General features: G+C 30.2%; 5 protein-coding genes across 5 annotated transcripts; 4 read left to right on the forward strand and 1 right to left on the reverse strand.

Annotated features, from left to right (window-relative positions):
• Nucleotides 1-798: 798 nt before the first annotated feature.
• PmUG01_03026800 (ferrodoxin reductase-like protein) lies at nucleotides 799-2745 on the forward strand (the record flags this gene model as incomplete). Its single annotated transcript, XM_029008901.1, has 1 exon — nucleotides 799-2745. One exon carries the CDS (start codon nucleotides 799-801, stop codon nucleotides 2743-2745), a length of 1947 nt encoding a protein of 648 aa, XP_028859482.1.
• A 2525-nt stretch (nucleotides 2746-5270) lies between these two features.
• Nucleotides 5271-6725, forward strand: PmUG01_03026900 (conserved Plasmodium protein, unknown function; the record flags this gene model as incomplete). Its single annotated transcript, XM_029008902.1, has 6 exons — nucleotides 5271-5328; nucleotides 5602-5673; nucleotides 5907-5980; nucleotides 6120-6220; nucleotides 6313-6369; nucleotides 6680-6725. The coding sequence occupies 6 exons, from the start codon at nucleotides 5271-5273 to the stop codon at nucleotides 6723-6725; spliced, it is 408 nt and encodes a 135-aa protein (XP_028859483.1).
• Nucleotides 6726-7458: 733 nt separating this feature from the next.
• PmUG01_03027000 (conserved Plasmodium protein, unknown function) lies at nucleotides 7459-9947 on the reverse strand (the record flags this gene model as incomplete). Its single annotated transcript, XM_029008903.1, has 7 exons — nucleotides 7459-7566; nucleotides 7836-7996; nucleotides 8177-8226; nucleotides 8589-8705; nucleotides 9050-9170; nucleotides 9386-9476; nucleotides 9888-9947. The coding sequence occupies 7 exons, from the start codon at nucleotides 9945-9947 to the stop codon at nucleotides 7459-7461; spliced, it is 708 nt and encodes a 235-aa protein (XP_028859484.1).
• A 3217-nt stretch (nucleotides 9948-13164) lies between these two features.
• PmUG01_03027100 (phosphoinositide-binding protein, putative) lies at nucleotides 13165-20606 on the forward strand (the record flags this gene model as incomplete). The annotated part of the gene is made up of 6 exons (XM_029008904.1): nucleotides 13165-13257; nucleotides 13561-13689; nucleotides 13870-13928; nucleotides 14054-14454; nucleotides 14572-19936; nucleotides 20204-20606. The coding sequence occupies 6 exons, from the start codon at nucleotides 13165-13167 to the stop codon at nucleotides 20604-20606; spliced, it is 6450 nt and encodes a 2149-aa protein (XP_028859485.1).
• Nucleotides 20607-21847: 1241 nt separating this feature from the next.
• Nucleotides 21848-24416, forward strand: PmUG01_03027200 (Ham1-like protein, putative; the record flags this gene model as incomplete). The annotated part of the gene is made up of 7 exons (XM_029008905.1): nucleotides 21848-21956; nucleotides 22246-22414; nucleotides 22849-22909; nucleotides 23066-23143; nucleotides 23495-23535; nucleotides 23926-24031; nucleotides 24387-24416. 7 exons carry the CDS (start codon nucleotides 21848-21850, stop codon nucleotides 24414-24416), a joined length of 594 nt encoding a protein of 197 aa, XP_028859486.1.
• Nucleotides 24417-24621: the final 205 nt, after the last annotated feature.

Genomic DNA, 24621 nt, shown 5'->3' on the forward strand with positions numbered 1-24621 from the left:
AACTCTACAAATTACAAGCACATCGTCGTATAGGACAACTGTATAAACGTAGATATATATTTGAATACTCATAAATAAATGCGCATATATATTTAAAAATAAAAAAAAAAATTAAACGACTTCAAACATGAAATAGAAATGGCTTTTTTTCTAAACAAAAAATAAGATAAAAGAAAAAAGGAAAAAGAAAAAAAAAAAAAAACAAAAAGAAATTTCTGAAAAAGAAGAAAACGATAGTTTCACAAAAATTAACATTTTAAGGAGCAACAAGATTTACGAAAAAACCCTAGGTAGTGGATTAACCCTGAACATTTTCGAAAAAGAAGCAAAAAGTATAAATTCTTAAGAAAAAAATAAAAAATATATATACATATTCACGCTTGCATGTGTAGTAAAAGCCAAATCTGCATCAGTGGGGAATAATTAAAAATAAGGAAAAAAAAATCCAAATAAATAGGCCATTTTTTAAAGGATAAAAATACAACGAAACACAAATACTAGTCAGGATATAGTAGTGCCGTTATATAAATGCATAGTACTTAGGACAAAAAAGGGGGAAAAACAAGGAACCTAGTCAGTACTTAAACATAACGACACTGCATATTTTTACCTTACAAGTTAAGAAGCTGTTGAGGGAGAGCACATCCCAGGAAGAAGTTATCCACGAATGTACACACGCATACGCTAATACGTGCATTAATACAAATATAAATATATATAAATAACCCCAAACGTACATTCATTTGAAGCCGCCCCGACCGCGCATGTACGTATATGCACTGAAAAAACAGCCAAAAAATGAAAAAATTCCTATGTATACATGATAAGCTAAGGAGCGTATTGAACCGTGTGGGAAGAGTGAACAACAGAGTAGCAACATATAACACAAAAACTTATTTTTCTTTCTATTTGCCCCCCCAAAATAGAAGAATAAGCTCTATACCAGGAGAATACATAAATAAAAAAAGAGTGTTTTCAAATAATTACAATATTTTTTTATTTATTTCTTTATTGTGTGCACCTCCAAGTTTACTATTGCATAAGAAGTTTAACAGTGTGAACAACAAAATGGCTAGCTGTACAAGTTTAGAAAAGGTATATTTAATAAGTAAAGACGAAATGAAGAGCGGAGAAATGAGAGAAATAAAAGTGCATGATGAAAAAGATACTGTGTTATTGGTAAATATTAATGATAAGTATTATTGCTTAGGACCGAAATGCCCCCACTATAGTGCTCCCCTAAAGATGGGTGTATTAACAAAAGAATATGTTACTTGTCCATGGCATGATGCAAAATTTGATATAAAAACAGGTGAATGTATTAATGGTCCCTCGTTTGATGATATTCCAAAATATGAAGTGGTTGTTGAGAATAATAAAGTGTATGCTTATTTACCTAGTTCATTAGAAATATTTGAAAAAAAAAAAAAAAAAACCTGTACATGTAAGGATAAATGTGAAAATAAAACAATTTTAATAGTGGGTGGTGGAGCAGCAACATTAGGTGCATTGGAAACATTTTACCAATTGGGGTATAGCGGAAAGTTGATAGTTTGTAGTAAGGATTCATACAAACCTTATGATAGACCAACTTTATCAAAGAGCTTATCAAATTGTAGCACAGGAAATGAATTATATGAGCAAATTAAATTAAAAGAAGAGGAATATTATAACAACGATAATATAATATACATGCATGATACATATGTTGAAAAAATTGATGAAGAAAAAAAAAAAGCATATTTAAATAATGGAAAAGAAATAAAATACGACAAAATTCTTATAACTAGTGGGCTGTCACCCTCCCCTTCTCCTTCTTCATTGAAGAAAGATGTTGTATATCCAGAAAACTTGTTTACTTTACACAATTTGGATGATAATATGAAAATTTCTTCCTATGCAAAGGAAGGGAGTAAATGTGTCATTGTGGGATCATCATTTATTGCATGTGAAATGTCGTCAACATTAAAAAAAAAAAACGTACATGTAACGATGGTATCAAAAAATGAAGTGCCGTTTTATGATGCCTTTGGTGAAAAAATAGGAAATACAGTACTTGATATTTTAAAAGAAAAAAATGTAAACTTTTATGGAGGTGTATATCCAACAGAATATATTATAGACACTAGTTTTTTGAAAATAAAAAATGGGAAAAAAAAACGTATTCATGGAATAAGGTTAAATAATGGTGAAGTGTTGAGTTGTGATTATGTTATTGAAGCATTAGGATGTAAACCGAACTCTGAATTTTTGGAAAAAAAATTTAAAAATGAAAAAAATTTTATCCTAGTTGATAAACATTTTAAGGTAAATAATTCGAATGACATGTATGCAGCAGGAGATGTGTGTGTCTTTCCTTACTTTGTTACAGGAGATTTAATAAATATCTGTCATTGGAATGTTGCTATTCAGCAAGGAAGAATAGCAGCACATAATATGCTTAGTGATCAAAAGAAAGAGTTTAATTTTATACCCTTTTTTAATACAAATATTTTCGGAAAAAATTTCCGCTATTCGGGGTATGTAAAAAATTATGACAAAGTCATATTTGAAGGGGATATATCAAAGCATAACTTTATAGCATATTTTGTTAAAAATGATAAAGTTGCATCAATTTTGACTCTTGGAAATAACAAAATGCCTTCACTCAATGAGTGTTTATCAAAAAATAAAATTCCAAAGGTTTACGAATTGGAGGGAGGGTTGAAAAATAGTGACAGTATGATTGCTTCTCTTAAGGTGTGAGGTATATTTAAAAAAAAAAAAAAAAAAATTAGCACGTGGGGAGTGGTATACACATGTACATGTGTGTGTATATATATATATATTTATATATATAAATTTTTTTTTTTTTTTTTTTTTTTTTTTCGAGCTAAAATGAGAAGAAATTTAACGAATTTTATGCACATGCAAAGAAGAATTAAACTACTGTGTTAAGATTGGTCCAGTGAAGGGATAAGGGAAAACAAGAGGTGGCACGGTCGCACAACACGCTGGTGTTTAAAGAGTTAACACATAAATATGTTTATATAAATGTACATGTATGTGTATGTATGTGTGTGTATGTATGTGTGTGTATGTATGTGTGTGTATGTATGTGTGTGTATGTATGTGTATGTATGTGTGTGTTTGTGTGTATGTATGTGTGTGTATGTATGTTTATGTATGTATGTGTATGTATGTGTATGTATGTGTATGTGTGTATGTATGTATATGTATGTGTGTGTATGTATGTGTGTGTATGTATGTATGTGTGTGTATGTATGTGTGTGTATGTATGTATGTGTGCGTATGTATGTGGATCCGAAGACGAAAATGGAAAAATTCTTTCCTGCTTATGTTTAGTGAGAAGCTGTAGAAAATTACGAAGCATATTGTTGTTAAGAAGCCCTTAACTTCGTTCCCATTTTGTAGACATTTTAGAACTATGTGAAAACCTATGGGGCGTATGTGTGTACGGATGTGCAGACTTTTTTGATTTTTATTTTATGAATACAACATTCCTTCGCTTCTTATCGAAGAGATATATACCCTCTTAGCTACATGATATAGCAAATTATATGGAAAAGAGCCCATACTTTTAACCTTTATGTTGTATTATTTTAGTATATATTTCCCCATCTTTTAAATTTTAAGGATCATTATGGTTTACCTTTTAAAAGTTTCAGTGGAACGAGATGGATAAAAAAGGAAAAACACCAAAAAAATTAAATTAAAAAATAAAAATTAAAGTTAACGTTTAAGTATTATCAATTAAAAGTAAAATAATATCAATTATAAGTATTGTAAATTAAAATGTGAACACTATTTAACATTAAAGATCAAGAATAAAAAATATGAATATATCCCTCTTGTAACATGCTTTCAAAGTGGTATACCCTTTTCCTTTCCGCATTATATTCTTTTTTCCATTTTTTTTTTTTTTCTTTTTTTTTTTTTATATATCTCGTAATATTGGCAGTTGATTTCCCATATGTTGCATCTTCGCCCATTGGATTTTGTAGCGATTGTTATTTTATTTATCTTTTTTCATTTTTACTTTTATTCTTTTTTAAGTTTTTCTTTCCTATTTTTATTCTTATTTTTTTTTTCATTTTTACTTTTATTCTTTTTTAAGTTTTTCTTTCCTATTTTTATTCTTATTTTTTTTTTCATTTTTACTTTTATTCTTTTTTAAGTTTTTCTTTCCTATTTTTATTCTTATTTTTTTTTTATTTTTACTTTTATTCTTTTTTAAGCTTTTCTTTCCTATTTTTATTCTTATTTTTTTTTTTATTTTTATTTTTTTTCACTTTTATTTTTTTTCATTTTTATTTTTTTTCACTTTTATTTTTTTTCATTTTTATTTTTTTTCATTTTTATTGTTTTTCTTTTTTATTTTTTTTCATTTTTATTCTTATTTTTTACTTTTTCTTCCATTCGTCGAGCAACGTATGCTGATTAACTTTCGACTCTTCGCTTTCCCAGTTGCCTAGCTTGAGTGTTTTTAAAATAATAACTATATATATTACTTTAATGTTTTTTTTCCCTTTTCTTTTATTTCATCCTTTTTACACCTGATTCCTCCCCATTTTTGCAAAAATAAAAAAGGGATAAGCGATTTATTGTGTTGTATTTTCTATTATTTTTATTTTGTCGTTATCGTTTCAGTATCGTTATCATCACATTATCGTTACATTATCGTTATCATTATCGTTACATTATCGTTACATTATCGTTACATTATCGTTACATTATCGTTATCATTATCGTTACATTATCGTTATCATTATCGTTATCATTATCGTTACATTATCGTTATCATTATCGTTATCATTATCGTTACATTATCGTTATCATTTTTGTGTTATATATATTATACATTTTCACTATATTTTTTTTGTTTTATTTTCCGTTAGCGCGGAAAGTTTATGGGGCGTACAGTACATATGTTACACGTACCGAATCGACTTTCGCTTTTTGAGTTAATGCCAGTTGGGTTGACATTCTTAAATAATTTTTCCTTCTCTTTTGTGTGAATTGCTATAATTGTTATGCTTAGTCCACTTTGTTTTAGTAGCTTGTTTTTTTCTGCTTATTTGGTAACGTAACCTGGCTTGAAGTATAAAGTACGGAGGGGAAAAGGCAAAATGCCAAGAAGAGAAAATAAGAAGAATGAAGCGAAACCATAAATAACTGCAATTGTTTTTGTGAATATTGCAAAGAGAGATGTTTCGTATGATCATTTTATATACCTCTTAACCATGTAGCGAAAAAAAAAAAAAAAAAAAATGTCATATGCAACATGCCCAATTACTTGTGTAAACATAAATCAAAATCAGAAAGAAGGTAACCATTAAAATTGAAAAAAAAAAAAAAAAAAAAAAAAATAAAAAAAAAAAAAAAATAAAAAAATAAAATAAAATAAAAAAATAAAATAAAATAAAAAAATAAGAGAAGATTACAACTACTATGGAAAGTAGTGAATATTTATTTATATGTTGATGATATTCGTATGTTTGGACTAGTTTTTTTTTTTTTTTTTTTTTTTTTTTTTTTTCTGAGTATTATTCTATCTGATATCCATTTAGACTGTTGACTTTAATCTCGTCCCCTTTGTAGACCTAATGAGATTTGAAATATCTGCCATCAGTAACTACAAGCATTACAAAGAAATTGAAATACGATCAAGGGGTAAATGATAAAATATTGAATAATGCGGCAACCTGTGTACACACATTTGTACACACATTTGTACACACATTTGTACACACATTTGTACACACGTTTGTAAACACGTTTGTACACACGTTTGTACACACGTTTGTAAACACGTTTGTACTTACAAGTTTGCAAAAGTAATGAAGTGAAAACTTTTGAAAACGTCGATTTGTTCTATTTTTTTTTCTTTTTTTTTTTTTTCGCAGTTCGCATTAGCATACTAATTCTTTTGATCTCTGTCTTTATTTTTATTACGTGCAAATTTAGAAACTACAAAATTGTAATGAATACAATTACAGGGAATGGCATTTGTGCATGAAGAGAGGCGTGTGTGTATGTCTGTTTTATATACTATTTAGATGCCCGTTTAAAGCGTTAATTCTTTTTTAATCTTTTTTGGACTTTTTTTTTTTTTTTAGATCATTGAAACCCTCAGCAACACGCCTCTGATGGTTTGCCTCTTTCTTTTCATCTTGTTCACAATAAAGTATTACTACAAGAATTTGTTCAAGTCCAAAAGGTAAGCAGTTAAGATGTGAAGCACATGAAACGCTTGTAACTGTGATGAAGTGCTTCCTAACAATTCTTTTAAAATGGTTCTTTTCACTTTAGGTACGTACAAAACTTGAACAAAGCACTGAAAGGATTTAACTTATATCTCGATAACAAGTGAGTTTGCCACTGAACGTGAAAGACGAAAAAAATGGAAAAAAATGGGAAAAAAATTGGAAAAAATTGGAAAAAAATTGGAAAAAATTGGAAAAAAATTGGAAAAAAATTGGAAAAAAATGGAAAAAAATGGAAAAAAATGGAAAAAAATGGAAAAAAAATTGGAAAAAATTGGAAAAAAAATTGGAAAAAAAAATGAATGATCACTGATGCGAACAAAGATTGGAGAACGCATTAAAATGGAGAAAAAAAATTCAAACCGATGTGTAATTTTTGCTCAATTTTCGTTTAATTTTTTTTTTTTTTTTAGAAGTCTAAAGCTCTGTGTCATAGGAGGTTTGCGCAAGGAGGAATAAGTCTACCGCGCGGGGTGCGGTACATGTGTACACATACAAACAAACGCACACACAATCACATATACAAACACATATACAAACACACACACGTACATATGTGAGCACGACATATACGCAGTAAGAGGTATATATGTAGAGGAAAAAACTCGAGGACTTACCGGAGGGAAGGGTCGTGTGCCTTTGCTTTATGCATTTTTGAAGGGAAACACAAATCATCATTTATTGTTACAGTTATTGTTACTCTTACTTATACTATTATTGTTATTTACTTTTTTTTTCAGTGAATTTGTTTTTTATTATATTATTTTCTTTTCATTCGATTCTTTCTTTCTTTCTTTCTTTCTTTCTTTCTTTATTTATTTATTTATTTATTTATTTATTTATTTATTTATTTATTTATTTATTTATTTATTTATTTATTTCTTTATTTCTTTATTTCTTTATTTCTTTATTTCTTTATTTCTTTATTTATTTCTTTATTTATTTCTTTCTTTATTTATTTCTTTATTTCTTTATTTTATTATTACTATTTATTATTATTATTTTTTTTTTTCTCCATATTATTAAGACATAAATTCGAAATGAGAGCTGACAAGGCAAGGAAAATAAATTAAATAAAAGTACGTAACACTCATTAAAAATTTCAGCATAATAGAAGTTTGCTTTGCTTTGCTTTGTTTTTTTTTTTTTTTTTCGTTTATCCCCATATTAACTATATTCATATTAGTGTTCATCATAATTGAATGTTTTTTATTTTTCTTATGTGCTTGTGTGCAATTTCCTCCCCCAGGGTGCTTACCACCTTTTCTAAGAAATTGTACCTCTTCTTATTCTTGCATTCCTAAAAGAGGGGTGCAGAAAAAAATGCAGCAACGTGAGATGAAACGAAATGAAGCGAAATGAAACGAAATGAAGCGAAATGAAACGAAATGAAGCGAAATGAAACGAAATGAAGCGAAATGAAGCGAAATGAAACGAAATGAAGCGAAATGAAACGAAATGAAACGAAATGAAACGAAATGAAACAAAATGAAACACAAGTGCTGCATAAACACATGAACATTTGTTCTATTTCTTTTCCTTCTCTACTAATCCTGTTTTATTACGCACCTCCCTGTAATCCAGCACCAAGTCGTTAATCTTCTTCATCGCTTCCATCATCTTTTGATTTTGTTGATCTTTCCTGTACCACTTTTTTTTCCCAACAACCATGTTATCACAAAAATGGTTCGTCCCTGTGTAGAAATTCTTGTGCCATACCCATGGCAAGTCTACACGTGGGAACAAAAAAAAAAAAAAAAAAATTGCACAAAGGAACATATAAAAAGCGCAGAACATAACGTAACATCGAATAACGAATAACTATTAATAACTACACCGCCATGTATTAGGGGCACACATAGATCGTTCGTAGTGTGCGTATCGCAAATGTAAATACGCCCCGTGCATACCGTGCATATAGTACTGCTTTTCAATGTCTGCTTTGTATCTCCCTGACAGTCTTTTGCAAAGAAGAAAATAAAAAAAAAAAAAATAATAATAAAATAAAATGATACTACATATACATAATAAAATAAAATGATACTACAAATAAATTATAAAATTAAGTGATACTACATATAAATTATAAAATAAAGTGATACTACATATAAATTATAAAATAAAGTGATACTACAAATAAATTATAAAATAAAATGGTACAAACAAAATACGGTTGAGGTGTTCCGTTATGCGGTTTGTATGTACAAGCACAGAATACTCCACGAATGAGCAAGGTGCTAATGGTTTAAGCATGCCATATATATCTATAGTTATACGGCAATTACTTTTATGTCAACGTTTTTTCTCTTATTTTTATTTTACACTGGTGGATGGAATGCTCCAAGTTCATCCTTTGTAGGTAATATGGCAAAAGGTATGTCATAACTTTTTCGACTTCCCCTTACATAACATTTCAACGGATCAAATTTTTCAGTATCTCTAAAAAGTCGTTGCAGTAAAAATATGCAATATGGAATGGAAGCAGAGGTGGTGGAGAAATATACACTTAAATGCAAATAAGTAGAAGCGTACATTTTAATTTATTCATTTGATAATGAGGATATTCGTGTACTTATCCACGTACTTTTTCGTCTACTTTTTCGTATGCTTATTCGTCTACTTTTTCGTCTGCTTTTTCGTCTACTTTTTCGTCTACTTTTTCGTATGCTTTTTCGTCTACTTTTTCGTCTACTTTTTTGTATGCTTTTTCGTCTACTTTTTCGTATGCTTATTCGTCTTCTTATCTGTTTATTTATTTTATTTTATTTTTTTTTTTTTCCCACCTCGATTGCCAGTTGTCAAGTCTATATCTTTTGTCTTTATTCAATTTCACATAAGGATTGAACGTAGGCTTAAACCGAATTTTGTCGTATGCGTTGTAACCGTATGCTCTCCTAGGGGTACCTTCGCGATCAGGGGAAATACCACATCATATGTTAGATCACGTACCCCAGCAGTACACATGTACAATTATATATGTACGGGCAAATGTATATTTAAATGTTCATGTAAATACCCACGTTTATGTATTTTTATATGTACACAGTCAGCACACCCATGCGCGTGTTCGTGTGAACAGCGTAACGTCTAAGAGGATGTAGCTTTGTTTTTTTTTTTACCTGCACATTCAGACATAAATCTTGGTTTCTTCTTAAACTTTTCAAGGATGACATAACGTGATAAATAAGGAATTTCTCTCAACTTCCGATCCTATTGTTATGGCAAAATGAAATATGAACTTTCATGTGCATAGTTCTATACATGTGCGGGCGCAACGATACGTAGAAGCATAAATGAACATATGTACGGCCATACACGAATGTACGACCATACACGAATGTACGACCATACACGAATGTACGACCATACACGAATGTACGACCATACACGAATGTACGACCATACACGAATGTACGACCATACACAAATGTACGGCCATACACGAATGCACTCAGATACACATGTATTCATACAAGAGTATACTCATACGCGAATGCACTCCTACATGCATGTACTCATATGCTTATGCCATATATTGGAAAGATAAAGTTGCCATTCCTGTAGCTACTCGCACATGTACATATACAAACATTTAGCCATGCAGTGCTCCCTCCGACTTACTATGGCAGTAAAGTAGTTCCTTTTCTGTCCTTGGATATATATTAACCCACTTAGCATCATTGCAAAAGGGGGAACAATAATGAGCGTTTCTTATGTACATTAGAAAGAGTGCATACGCCCTAAATAGTACATGTACAATGTATATGATGATATATGTATTGTATTTATGATCTGTTGTTTATTTTATTTTATTTTATAGTGATATGCTTTAATTATACATATAACTTTATTTTCTTTTCTCCTATGGATTGGACCATAATATTCTTTTTTAACAAAAAAAAAAAAAATAAATAAATAAAATAAAATAGTCCGTTCTGACAAGGAGATAGCCCTCTTCGTTCACAAATGAAATTCAATTTGTAAATATTCATACATATAAATACATATATGCTTATATATATATACATGTATTCATATGTACATAAAAAAGAGAGTATTTCACTTGATGTTACTCCTTCCACGCCCATGTATGCATTAAAAAAAAATAAAATAAAATAAAATAAATAATTTTAACTGTAGATTAAAATTTTTGAAGAATAGCAATTTTTTTTTACGAAGTTTTTAAAATATATTTTGTACTTTGTATATATTACCGTTTTGCTATGCTGAAAGGGAAAAAAAAAAAAAAAAAAAAAAAGAGAGTTGTATCATTGAACTTTTCAAATTACAACGAAGTTTGTATATGTATACATAAATATAAATATATATAAATATAAATATTTTTGTATTATACAACGAACTCTGATTCCTTTCTGGACTTCTTTTTTTTCATTGGCAGCGTTTAACTGTTTTCTTTCCCCCCACCTGTCGTTATATGTATAATATTGATTTATGTACGTAAATGTATATATATATATATATATATATATATATATATATATATGATTATATATATGTTTATGTGTATATTTATATATACATATAAAATCTACCATATGTTTACCGCTCTCGTTTGCTATTGTTTAAGGTCAATCTGCGTTCTTATGCGTCATTTATATATAACCTGGAACTTTTGATTAGTAAGAAATTTGTTTTGTCGAATTATATCAGTAAACAAATATATATTTTTTTTGTTTTTAATTTTTTTAGCCGAAATTTTGTTAGTAGATTATTATTTTAAAATTACAAATATATATACATATTTGTATATATATATATAAGTATATATGTATGTATATTATTTTTACGTATGAACAGTTTAAAAAGCTGATTTTAATACATCGTAAAATTTGCGCTTTAGGTGTAAACTATTTCCTTTTACGTATTGCCAAAGGAGTATATATCTTGTGCGAAGGGGTATGTACGCGTATTTATGATTCTAGGTATCTTTGTATGTATATATGTATATATGTATGTATGTATGTATATATGTATGTATGTATATATGTATGTATGTATGTATATATGTATGTATGTATATATGTATGTATGTATGTATATATGTATGTATGTATATATGTATGTATGTATGTATATATGTATGTATGTATATATGTATGCTTCACATGTTTGTATGTTAATATTCATTGCAATTTTTTCGTTTAAGTTATCAAATTACAGTTACTTTGTTTTTCTTTTAAGCGCGTTTTTGTTGTGGTTTGAGGGGAAGGATATAGTACGAACGAATTAGAGCGAACGCATCAGAACGAACGTCTTTACATATATATGTTGCATGGGTATGTATATATATATATATATATGTGTGTGCATGGCCTTACCTACATGACCAATGACGTAGCAGCATAAAATAATTTTTATCATATTTAAAACTATATGAATATTGTTAACGCAAAGTGATGGTACATTTTACGAAAAAACGACGTATCGTTAGAAAAGTGTAAACGTTTGGCAGAAGAACGAATTATAAGAAAATTCTTATAACGGAATATTTACTTTTATCCGATAGGCGTGTTATATATATATATATATATATATGAATACTTTTTTATGACTTTGTTCATGTGTTTATTTTGGCACGTCGTTACCTTTTTAGCCTTTTTTTTTTTTTGTTCAGTCCATTTGATTTTTTCCCCTTGCACTGTGAGTGTATTGCTTAAAAATTCTGGGTTCATTTTATTTTGTATTGTTTTTTAATTTTTGTTTTATATTTTATTTTATTTTATTATTATTTTTATTTTATTATTATTTTCATTTTAATTTTTATTTTATTTTTATTTTTATTTTTTTTTTTTTTACCTTTCCAATGATGACATAGTAGAATTTTCTACACATATGTTTAACATTGTGAACACTTTTTTAATCGTTTGGATTAGTACAGTTATTATAAGTTCAGTTCAACCATTTCGTGTTTATGTTTTTAACTCAAAATAGTTTTGTTCGTTAAGTTGACTAGCGCAGAACTACTAGTGTGTTATCGTGCGATTACTGCAAATATGCAAGTATATGTGCACGTGCACACTTATTCGTATATATACATATATATATGTACATAAAACATGAGTAATATGTGTTTGTGCATATATGCGTATATGTTAATATGCGTATATGTTAATATGTGTATATGTCAATATATGTGTATGTCAATATATGTGTATGTCAATATATGTATATGTCAATATGCATACAATTTTATTGGTTTATATTTCACCGAATTAATGCGTAGTATAAAGATATAAAGACAGCGGAACAAATAAAAAAAAAAGAAAAGAAAAAATATTATTTCATTATAATGCTTTTTTAAAATTTAGTGCATTTTGCATTCAGTTTTGCTCCTTTTTCTTTTTATTCTTTTGCTACGTTTTATTCTTTTTAATGCTTTTATGCGTTTTATTCTTTTGCTACGTTTTATTCTTTTTATTCTTATACGTTTTATTCTTTTTATACGTTTTCCTTTTTTTATACGTTTTCCTTTTTTTATACGTTTTCCTTTTTTTATACGTTTTCCTTTTTTTATACGTTTTCCTTTTTTTCTTTTTTTTTTTTTGTGGGTATTTTTAAATTATAACACATTTATATGTATATATATATTATATATATATATGTATATGTAATGTAATGTTTATGCATGTGTGTGTGCATGTGTTTATATACATATGTGTGAGTATATATGTAAATAATCGTTTTTAATTTGAAATTATGAATTAAAATTATGAGTATTTTAAAAACTTCTTTGTGAAAAAAAAAAAAAAAAAAAAAAAATAAAATAAAGAAGGAAAGAAGAAAAAAACAAAATAGTAAAAGTGAGACGAACAAACGGTTGAGCGACTGAACGACTAACTCATCAACAGAGCGAAGGAATGAAACATCGAAAAAGAACATGGAAACGTATTCATCGTACGAGTTTAAGGATAACCTTATTATTAATATTATCCGAACGAATGATGTCAAAAGACGTTTTTACAGTTACACGGTGAGTGTTGAAAGAAAGGCATCTGGGCCAAGTACATGTACACGCGTGTACACATGTATTTCGATGTACATATATTGAAACATACATATATATATATATATATATATGTACATACATACACATATGCATTTTAACTTTTGCGTGTTTGTGATTGTAGTGTGATACAGGATATGGAAACGCACATTTTTTTTTTTCTTTTTTCTTTTTTTTTTTTTTTTTTTTCCCCCCTCACTCTCCAAACATATACATAATAACATACACGCATATTTTATATCTCTTTCGTCTTGTTTTTTCCAAATGTAGGAATACGTCCTAGAATTTAAAGTTCTGAACAGTCAGAAAATTTTGAAGAAGAGATTTTCCGACTTTGTCCTTTTTTATGAGCAACTAAAGAATGAGCTCCTTGACAAGTTTAGCGAGTGTCTAGAGAAGGTAAGTAGAACATCAATGGGGAAAGCATAATAAGGGAAAAATATAAAAATGAAATAATGAAAAAATGGGAGAAGGGATATGAAAAATCTTACAGTCCTGTAGCATGTGATTATTATCTTATTATTTACAATTAGTTTTATTTTATTATATTTTTTTTTTCCTGTTATATATCTTGTACAGATAAGTGTGTTGCCATCAAAGAAGGTGTTTGGAAGACTGAACTATAACTTCGTTGAAGAGTAAGCGGAGGAGGAGAAGTGAATTGCATGCCAATGATTGTGTGTGTATGTGTTTGAGTAACGTTTGCGTGTATACATGCACGTTCGTGTGCATTTACGTTTGTATATATATTTTTGCTTGGTAGGAGGAGGCAAAAGCTAGAGCAGTTTCTGAAGAGTATTTCGAGTTACAGGGTCGTGTATCTGTGTGATAATTTTTACGAGTTCTTATGTTTGGATAACATAACGAAATATTTGTTTAAACTGATGTGTACACAAATTAGCGATTTAATTAATATACAGAAATTTTTGAAAAAAATAAATTATATTTTATTTATGTCAAGAAATAATACAATAAAAAGTGCTGAGTGTGATATAATAAATTTTCTTTTTCATTTGAAGAAAAATGTTAACTTAAATAACGACATAAAATTTTTCATTTTAAATATTTTCCTTCATCACTTGACGTATACCAAGACACCGGAAAATTTGTTAAACGTTTCTTTGATGAAATTTGCCATTGAAATTATCCACGAAAACTTAAAAGGTGAGTGATGTTAGAAATTCTATCCATGTTAGCAGTACCATTTGTGTTGGTAGTGCTAACTGAGCGTACATTTTTTTTTTTTTTTTTTTTTTTTTTTTTTTATCCCACCCTATATAGGCGAAAGCATAAATGAGATTCTGTTGAAAACGTCGTCGGAGGCTATTCTTCGAATTGTGGACAAGCGGAATGACGTGTTTTTGGAATACCTACGGATATACAATTTTAAAGAGATTTGTGCCATATTTAATATACTAAATAAGCGGAAGGAGAAGAAGGAAAGGAAGGAAAACAAAGATATAGAGAACATATGCTTTAATATATATATACTAGTTTCTCTACTATTGCTGTCATCCATACATTTAAACGAAATACAGAATTTCTTTTTAGTTAAGAATAATAGTAATAACAAGGGAATAACAATATTAGGTTATATGTATGATAGTGAGAATATTAACATTCAGATAATCTGTTGTATTATCCTATCTTTGTTAATAATAAACAAAAAGATAAATGATGAAGAAGTTATACTAAAGACAAAAATGTCTATCCTTTTAATCCAAACAGAGATATATAATTTAAAAAGTGTAGATTACCAATTAATAGAAATCATTTGTAGTAAAAAGAATTTTCATTTGTTGAATGGACTCATTGATTTATTGCTTAAGAATAAAAATATAAAATATGACTTAAATTTAAATGATATACAAAATTTGGAAAAATATACCATTGAAGGTAATCCAATGGAAAAGGATCTCTTCTATGAAGAGAAAATAAAATGCGCAGATTTTTCGAATAACGATATTATCTTACAGTTTATTCTATTCATTATAAACATTGGTATTAGTGAGTTCTTCTTACTGAAACGGAATTACAAGTTTAGAATGATGAAGAATACGTTAAAAATTAAATTAAAAAGGAAAAAACACTTAGCCGAAATGAAGAAGTTAAAGAGGGAAAACATAATGAACGGAACGAATAGAAAGGAAGGGAAACAACTCATTGGGAGTAGCGAACACATGATCTCCATGATGATGAATGAGAAGAATAAAAAAAATGTGTACAACAAACAGTTGTTTGCTATTGAAGATGGCAAAGGCGAAAGGTACAAATCTGAGGGACAAAAAGAACCCAGTAAGGAAGGAAGCAAAAATGAAAAGAAAAATAGATCCAAGGAGCACTCTAGAAGGGAAAGAATACAAGAGGGAAGGGAATATACACCCAGCTGTATAGGGGAGGAGGATGAACAGGGCATTTCCAAATACGGAGATACATACAACGGTAAGTACAAATACATTGACGAAGATAATGACAAAGATGATGATAGTGCCTACGATAAGCATAGTAATAATAATAAGCAGTACATGAAAGAATCGGCGCATAAAAAGAGGGGAAACCATTCCCATAGTCCCAACAACAACTATTGTCCGAACGATGACGAGGGTGATAGTGATGACGATCATGAAAGTGGAAATGAGTACGAAGCAGAGGACGTGGATGTAGATGATGAGGATGAGAACGACGAAGAGGAAGATGATGAAGATGAGAACGACGAAGAAATAGAGAATCAATTTTCACGCGAACACAGTCCACAAAATGAAAGTAATGAAAAGACGAAATGGAAGCAAAAGGGAAAGGAATGTACAAACGGAGTAGCAGATTTTGCATCTACGGCTAGTTCGTGCATTTCATCATTGTATTCCTTCTCAAGTGATTACAGTAGCACAAAGAAGAACGAAAAGGAAAATGAGAAGGAGAATATCATGAACAAGAGTAGTGGCATGAACAAGAGTAGCGATATAAACAGGAGTAGCGATATAAACAGGAGTAGCGATATAAACAAGAATAGCGATATAAACAAGAGTAGCGATATAAACAAGAGTAGCGATATAAACAAAAGCTGTAACACGAGCAAACGCAGCAGTACGAACAAACGCAGTGGTGGCATTGTGAACGATGGCAGAAATTGTAACAATAAGGACGTGCCATTTAAGGAAGACCTTGATTTAGTCTCTACAAAGAATATGATATATGAAGAAGATTTTAGCATAGAATCAGGGAATATAAAGAACGACATATACTATCTCGAAAGAGAGTATGAGGAGAAATCGGCATCGTACAGGAGGAATAACGAATCTAATAGTAGTACATGTAATAACAATTCTGAGTATTTGAATAAGAACAGTAAAAAGACTATTTCTTCAATAAAGGAGGAAATAAAGATGCTGAGTGATAGTAGAAAGAAGTATGCTCGTAAAATAAGAAGAATAAACGAACAAATATTGTTAATCCTTTGCAATGAAAAAATGATTCAAAATATATATAAATGTGCACATATAGATAATTATAAAATAAAAGTATATGCTTGCCTTATACTCTCTTACATACCCAACATCAATGAAATGATATCCTCCCTGACCGTGCAAGGTGAAAGTGGAAATAGTGCTCGAAACCCCAACAATTATATCGGCATGTCGAACGAGGTCAGAAGTGGTGTTGGCGATATTGGCAGTGATGGCGGTATTAGGAGCAATCGCTTCGGTAATGAGAAGAGTAATAACAATAGCAGCTACTCCAATATGTATAGCAACCACTGTGATGAGTATAACCGAGGTAGCAGTAACGGAAGTACGAACGCGATGATCAGTTACCCGGATGGGGGTAAGTCGGTGGACAGGTTAAGAAACGAAATATATGGGGAAAATGAAAAGCAAGAAAATGTCGAAAACTCAGTATTTATGTCAGAAACGATGTTAATTAAAAAGAACAATAAAAATTTTATTTGTAGCATTGAAGGAGATTACTATAATTATATATATCGTTTTAACATATTAAATACATTACTTTATTATTTATTTAACGAGACTTGTTTTTATGAGCACATCTTGATATACTTGAAAAAGTTTATTATCGAGCAGAGCTTTATTATGAACCTAAAGCATTTCAAAATTAAAAAGACAGAATTTATAAATACGCTATCTTTCCAGGATATTAGAAAAGGGGTAGAGAAGAAAGCAAACAAGAAGAGTGAAAAGAACAAGGGGAAGAAAAGGAAAAAAAAAAATAAAGCAAAAGGGGATAGCGGGTTAGCAAATGAAAGCGCACCAACAGAGCGAAACACGCATAAGCGGGATAGGGAGTACGCCATTTCATCGGATAGGAGCTACTTAAGCAATAATGACAACGACTCAAACGTGTATAACTTCCCAAACGATAGTAAACTGAGTTATATGTATGATGAGAAACGATTTTCTGCCAATGAATGGAATAATAGTAGTAATCGTGGGGAGGATGGAGGAGTTATCCATGGAAAAAAGGCTATTAACACAAGAGAAGGAGTGGCTAATAGTAGTAGTACTAGTGCTGTTATTCAGTATGAGTCAAAGAAGGACGGAACTGGTAATAGCGTTGGTGGAAATAATGGGAGTGGTAATAACTATCAGGTAGTTCTATATGGAGATTCAAAAATATACGACCACATGAGTTACCTATTTAGCTACGTATCTCATTTGAGGAAGTTTGGTCTTTTGAATAATTTAATAGTGGAATTGTATAAAAATATTTCTAAAAAGTTAAGTAATGCTAACGTAAATTTCATATTTGATATATTAAAAAGGAAAATAGATGAGATGAATGAGATGAAAAAAAGAATCAACGATTTGAAAAAGGAATATGAGTTTGTAAATGTAATCTATAATGATTTTATCAGTTTACAATACGAGTCAAACAAATACGTATCTGTGATTGATAAATTATATGAAGAGTTAGAAGAGATAGAAAAGAGAAGGAAAAAAATTATGAGAAATCATAAATATGTACATTTAAATGTATGTAATTATAGAAAAAGATTAATACATATTGAAAAAATGATTGAGGAAACTCCTTCGATAAAGAAATGCTTGAATGATGAATTGAACAAGGTAAGAATGAATATTGGTTTATATAAAAGAGATAAAAGAAAATTATCTTTTTTTATATTATTGCAAAAATTTTATTTGGATAGCTTTAATACTATGTATAATAAATTGAAAACTATGAATACATTAGTTGAAAATTTAGAACTCCTTTCCAATGAATATAATAAAAATACTGGTTTAATTCTCAATGAGTTGACGTATTTAATTGTAAACGATTTGATACTTGTAGAACTATTGAGTAGCAAGATTAGTATAACAGTAGATAATGACAATTTTTCGCTTTTATTGGAAAAGGAAAAGAGTAGTCTAACCATGTTTAACCATAATATTTGTAATGAAAACAAATTGTGTATTATAAGTAAGGAAAAAAGTGGTTTAGGTGATAGAAGAAGAGATGTCGATTTGTACAAAGTGAATGAGGTCTTGAATGAGAAATACAAATACTTCTTTGATCAGGCAGCAACAGAAACTGTGGGTGTCTACGAGGATGATGCAAACTATGCTAGCGATGTTGGAATTAGCAGCAGAGGAGGTATGCTTCGTACCAATATTAGTGGTAGTGGTAATGCTAGTGGTGTGTTACTGAACAATGAGATGATGCATAGTACTAATAATAACCCCAACTACAATACTAGCGATAGTGATAATGTTACACAAAGATCCATGAAGAAGAAGCAGTTATACAGTGATCCGTACAAGGACAGTGCAAATAACAGTAATGCTTATGGTAACGAAGATGGTGAGTATTACAACAGAGGAGTTGGAGCATTGGGCTACTACAAAGATGAGTCCAAAAGGGAATGGAATAAGAAAACAAATTTTGGAAAAAGCGTAAAACGAATGATGGATGAAGATTTCATTATTGATGAGAAGAAAGATATGCAAGGAAGTAGAATTACTTTTCGAAACAATGGAAAGGACTTCTCGTACATGAATAACGGTAGTAATAACCATATGATGTATAAGAACCGAGATTACACGCGCAATGATGATGCTGGTAATGGCATGATCCATGATTATGACGAAAAGGAATGGCAGGAAAAAAGTAGAGTACATGATGATAGTATGGATGGCCGCATGACTGATCAAATAGAAGGCAATTTTGCTGATGAGAAGAATGTACATGATCAGGGGGAAGAAGCGGATGTAGTGGGTGTAGCAGGTGGACGGGATGAAGAAGAACTTTTTAATGATGAGTACATCTCAAGTGATGAAGAGGATGTTGACATTAAAAATAAAATTAATGAGTTTAATAATTATAAAAATATAGGTATAAAGGGTGTTGCTCCAGAAGAAGTACGAATAGATGATGACAACTTAAGTCAATCAGTATTTTTGGAAATTTTAGAAATAATAAAGAAACGAAGAAAACAAATAGAAAAGTTAGCGACTCATCAGAATGGTCAAGTGTACAAGAACATACACAAATATAATACTCTCCTTAACAAATGTAGCATGCGTATAGGTGCCTACCAAAAGCATTACACTAAGCTCAATGCGCAGCTTAGGACCATTAACACGGATATAATGGTGAAAAAGTCCGAGGTTATATACAAGTCCATTAGAGAGTAAGTGCACGGAAGGGGAAAATAACACGAGTTCTGCGTGTTTCGATTGTCCAGAGTGCCCATCATTTTATGTTTGTTGTTCATATTGCACTCTTGTTCATTCTGTGCTTTGCTCATTCTGTACTTTGCTCATTCTGTACTTTGCTCATTCTGTACTTTGCTCATTCTGTACTTTGCTCATTCTGTACTTTGCTCATTCTATACTTTGCTCATTCTGCACTTTGCTCATGCCATGGCCTTCGCCCTTTTTGTTACCGCTTCGCGCAGGTGGGATGACAAGATCAACATACTGAATGAGGAGATCAAGGTTGTTGAGGGAGAAAAGAAGGAAAAGGAAAAAGAAATAGGAGTACAGAAGAAAAAACTTGAAAAGAAAGAAAAAGAAAAAAATCAGAAGAAGGACGAACTACGTTTGTTGGTCACTGAGATGTACAAACATAACAATAAAATAAAAAAAAAATACAAAAAGGATCAAAAAATTGTGTTATTAATATTATATAATACTTGGTATTTGTATCATTATATATATATCATATATTTGAATACACTAAAACTAAAAAATTATTTAGCATACAAGCAAAGCATAAGTGAAATGTGTCAAGCCTCAGCCAAGCAGACCATTTCGAATATAAACTGTTTTTCGCAACTATTGGACGAGCAGGAGTACTGAACGGAACTTGTGTGTGTATGTGTGGAGGGGTGTTGAAAGAGAAACAAAATATATCTTCTCATCCCCTTTCATGTGTTTGTTTTGTCCACTTTACTACAGAGGTTAAGAAGGTCTTTTTCTTTTTTCTTTTTTTTTTTTTTAAATTCACCATGGGTGGTGGTGACCCTTGATGTGCGGGCGTTCCTCCTTTTTTCGATCCTTTTTTTCACACCTTTATTTTTTAATCCTTTTTTTGGAACGTACGTTTTTGCAGTTTTTGTTTGCTCGATTTTCGATCATTGAACGTACGTTGTTTTTACCTTACTTTTTTCTGCTTTCCATTTTAACTATTTGACATTTTGTCGTTACAATTTTTCGTTCTAATTTTCTGTGTTTTATTTATGGCTATTTTTTTTTTTTTTTTCAAACTTTTTCTTATTTTTCTTAATTGTTCATGTTTTTTCTCAATTGTTCATGTTTTTTCTATTTTTTCTTATATTTCCCTCTTTTTTTGTGTGATTTTTATTTTACGGGTAATATCTGTACAAACAAAAACGAAATGTAACACCAGCACTTTGAAAAAGGGTATATATTTTAAAATAAATCATTCCAAAATATCGAGACGCGAGGCTGTCGAACATGTTTTATGTTTATATTTATATTAATTCTCGATTATGCGTATGTAGTAAAATAAGGGTGGGAAACGAAAGATTTATATTTGGGAGCATATGTTATTCATGTGTATTTGAATATATATGTAAATATGCATTTCACGTGCTAGAAATTTTATGAAGCACCTTCGCCATAATGAACGCACTGAGTTGCTCATTCGTTTGATATCAACATTTAAATGTACATATAAATTGACATTCATAACAACAACAATGACTTTTTTTTTTTTTTTTTTTTTTTTTTTTGCCTCTTTCACTTTTTTTTGAATGAATAAAAATTCCCTTTTTTTATTTACGCTTTTCCATAGTAGTCCCTTTTAATTAACTTCAGTTTTACAATATCTGTTTCTTTCTTTTGCTTCTTCACTCTGCTGTGTTTCACTGCGCCATTTAGTTAACCCCATTATTTGGTTTAGCATGCCATTTAGCTTACCACTTCGTATCGTTTACTATTCCTTTTCATTTTGCAGCTTGTCTCCCCCTCACGTAGCTACATCTCTACAAACATAAAAAAAAAAAAAAAAAAAAAAAAAAAACTGCGCAGGGATTTCTCCCTATACACACAAAGTAATATAGCAGTATCTTGGGGAAATGTATCAGACGATGAATATTTACTTAGTAACTGGGAATAAAAATAAAAGGCTGGAATTTGAAAGATTAATGAAGGATGAATTGAAAGTGGAGTTTGTGGACGTTGACCGTTAGCTATTTTCACAGTTGCTGCATTATATATATATATATATATATATATGAAGTTTTTTCTTTTTTCTTCTATTTGTTTGCCGAGTTAAGTGATTGAGCTTGGAGCTGTGATGTACTTTGATCTATGCGTATGAACTAACAAAATTGTACATTCCCATTTTTGAAAAGATAACGGCAAAGAGTGTTTGTGGGTAATTTCGGTAGAGACTAGTTCACAGTGACTCTGCTAAGTAGTTTTAATTTAATTTAATTTTTTTTTTTTTTTTTTTTTTTTCCTCCCTATATAGTAACCGAGATACAATCAAATGACATTGTAAATATAAATGAAAATAAGGCACAGAAAGCATACGAAATATTGGAAAAACAAAATATAGGAAAGGGAAAGAAATTTCTTGTTATAACTGATGATACAGGATTGTACTTGAACTGCTTGAATGAGTTCCCAGGACCATACATGTACAGCTTTTTGCATTACACAGAAAGGGAGAAGGGGGAGAGAGATACCAGTAGTGGTTGCTTTTATCACTGCATGTAGTTGCACGTTCATAGCGACAGGCTTATGACCACACGTTTATCTTTCTCATTTGTGTTTTCGAATATGTTCTCTCCGCCTGCTCTCTTCACCGCGTGCTTATGCCTGTCATATACACACACGTATCCACTACCATACCCATTTCCATATCCCACTACCATACCCATTTCCATATCCCACTACCATACCCACTACCATACCCATTACCATATCCCACTACCATATCCCACTACCATACCCATTACCATATCCCACTACCATACCCATTTCCATATCCCACTACCATACCCATTACCATATCCCACTACCATACCCATTACCATACACATTACCCTATTTGCTTCTTTCACCTCAACAGCAAGTGGATGCAAAAGTGCCTCGGATCACAAGGAATAGTAGACATTACATCGAAACTTCAGGTAACTTTTTGGGTAAAATGGAGAAGCAGCTTTTTGCATAGTACACTGCCGTGTGTGCACTCGTACATATACGTACACTGCTGCATACGCACTTTTACGTATACAAGAACTACTATATTATCACTCCTTTATTTCCCTCTTCTTTCTCAAACGAAGAATTACAAGTGCCATGCGATCTGTGTTTATTCAATTTGTAACGGGACACAAACACGATCTTTTAAAGGAGTTACTAAGGTAAAGTACAAACGCGTTTGTGTTTTATGAGCCATTATTTCTTGTTGTTCTATTCTTCTTCGTTTTATTTTATTTTTTCTAAAGAGCGTTTTTCTTATGCCTGTGTTAAGGTGTACATATATATATATATATGTATATATATGTAATACCTTTTTATCTGAAGCTAAATTGTAGCATTACATAACTCTGCCATTTTTGTGGCTCCGCTTCATGCTTCTAATTAGCGCCTCACTTCTTTCATTCGTCCATTCGTTTATTCGTCCATTCGTTTATTCGTCCATTCGTTTATTTGTTTATTTGTTTATTTATTTAATTCGTTTAATTATTTTATTTTTATTTTTTTTTCTTTAGGGAACCATTTCAGGACCTAGAGGCCCCGATAGCTTCGGCTGGTTTGAAATTTTTATCAAAAAACAAAAAAAAAAGATAAAAAATAATAATAAATAAAAATAATAAAACAAAATAAATAAGCGCTGTTGATCTTTTGTTTTCTGCTCTTTTTTATTAACCAATGCGATCATGAGTGTGTGTACTAGGAAGTTGCATGCTCATTTATATATACATAAACTTAGACATACGTGCGCGTAAAAGTACTTACATATATACCCCTCACACGCATATATACATACATATGTACCCATACATATATAAACTTACATATATATACCCATACATATATATACCCATACATATATATATACACACATACTTACATGCACATATACACACGCACACACATATACGTATATATGCTCCTTTTCATCTTTTCCTTTACCCCCAAGGGATAACATTTTTGCCCCCGAAAACTCCGAACGAACATTCAGCGAAATGTCCTTCGAGGAGAAGAATATGGTATCTCCGCGTTATAAGGCCTTTGCTCAGTTAAAAGTAGAAAAGGAAAAGAGAAAAATGAAATATGTACATGTACATATATGAAAATAGGTCTACTGTGAACACTCAAAAGCGTACTTTTCGTTATAAAACTTTATACAGTTAAGAAAAAAAAAAGGGAAAAAAGGAAAAAAAGGAAAAACAAAAATAAAAACAAAAATAAAAATAAAAATAAAAATAAAAATAGAAATAAAAATAGAAATAAAAATAAAAATAAAGAAGAGAAATGAAATAAAAAAAATATTCCTTTTAGACTATTTGCTTGTATATATTTGTGCAAAGAGTTTATTTTTCATTGTACTTTTTACATATCATGTTGATATATTTCCTCTCGAATTTTGCACCTTTTTAGAATTATCTGCTAGAAGAGCTAACTAAATAGTATAGATAAAAAACTGTGCTTTTTGAGTATTCCCTTGGATTTGTTTTCTGAATATTTCACTTTGGAATTTTGCTCGTTTGCAGATTTTTTACTCTCAATTTTGTTACTCCCAATTTGTTTACTTCTTTTATGCTCCATCCAAATAATGTATGTTTAGAAGTATCCCTCTCGAGAAAAGAGTGTGTTTGAACACGAAATGCACATA

Source organism: Plasmodium malariae (genome assembly GCF_900090045.1).
Source record: "Plasmodium malariae genome assembly, chromosome: 3".
NCBI lineage: Eukaryota > Apicomplexa > Aconoidasida > Haemosporida > Plasmodiidae > Plasmodium > Plasmodium malariae.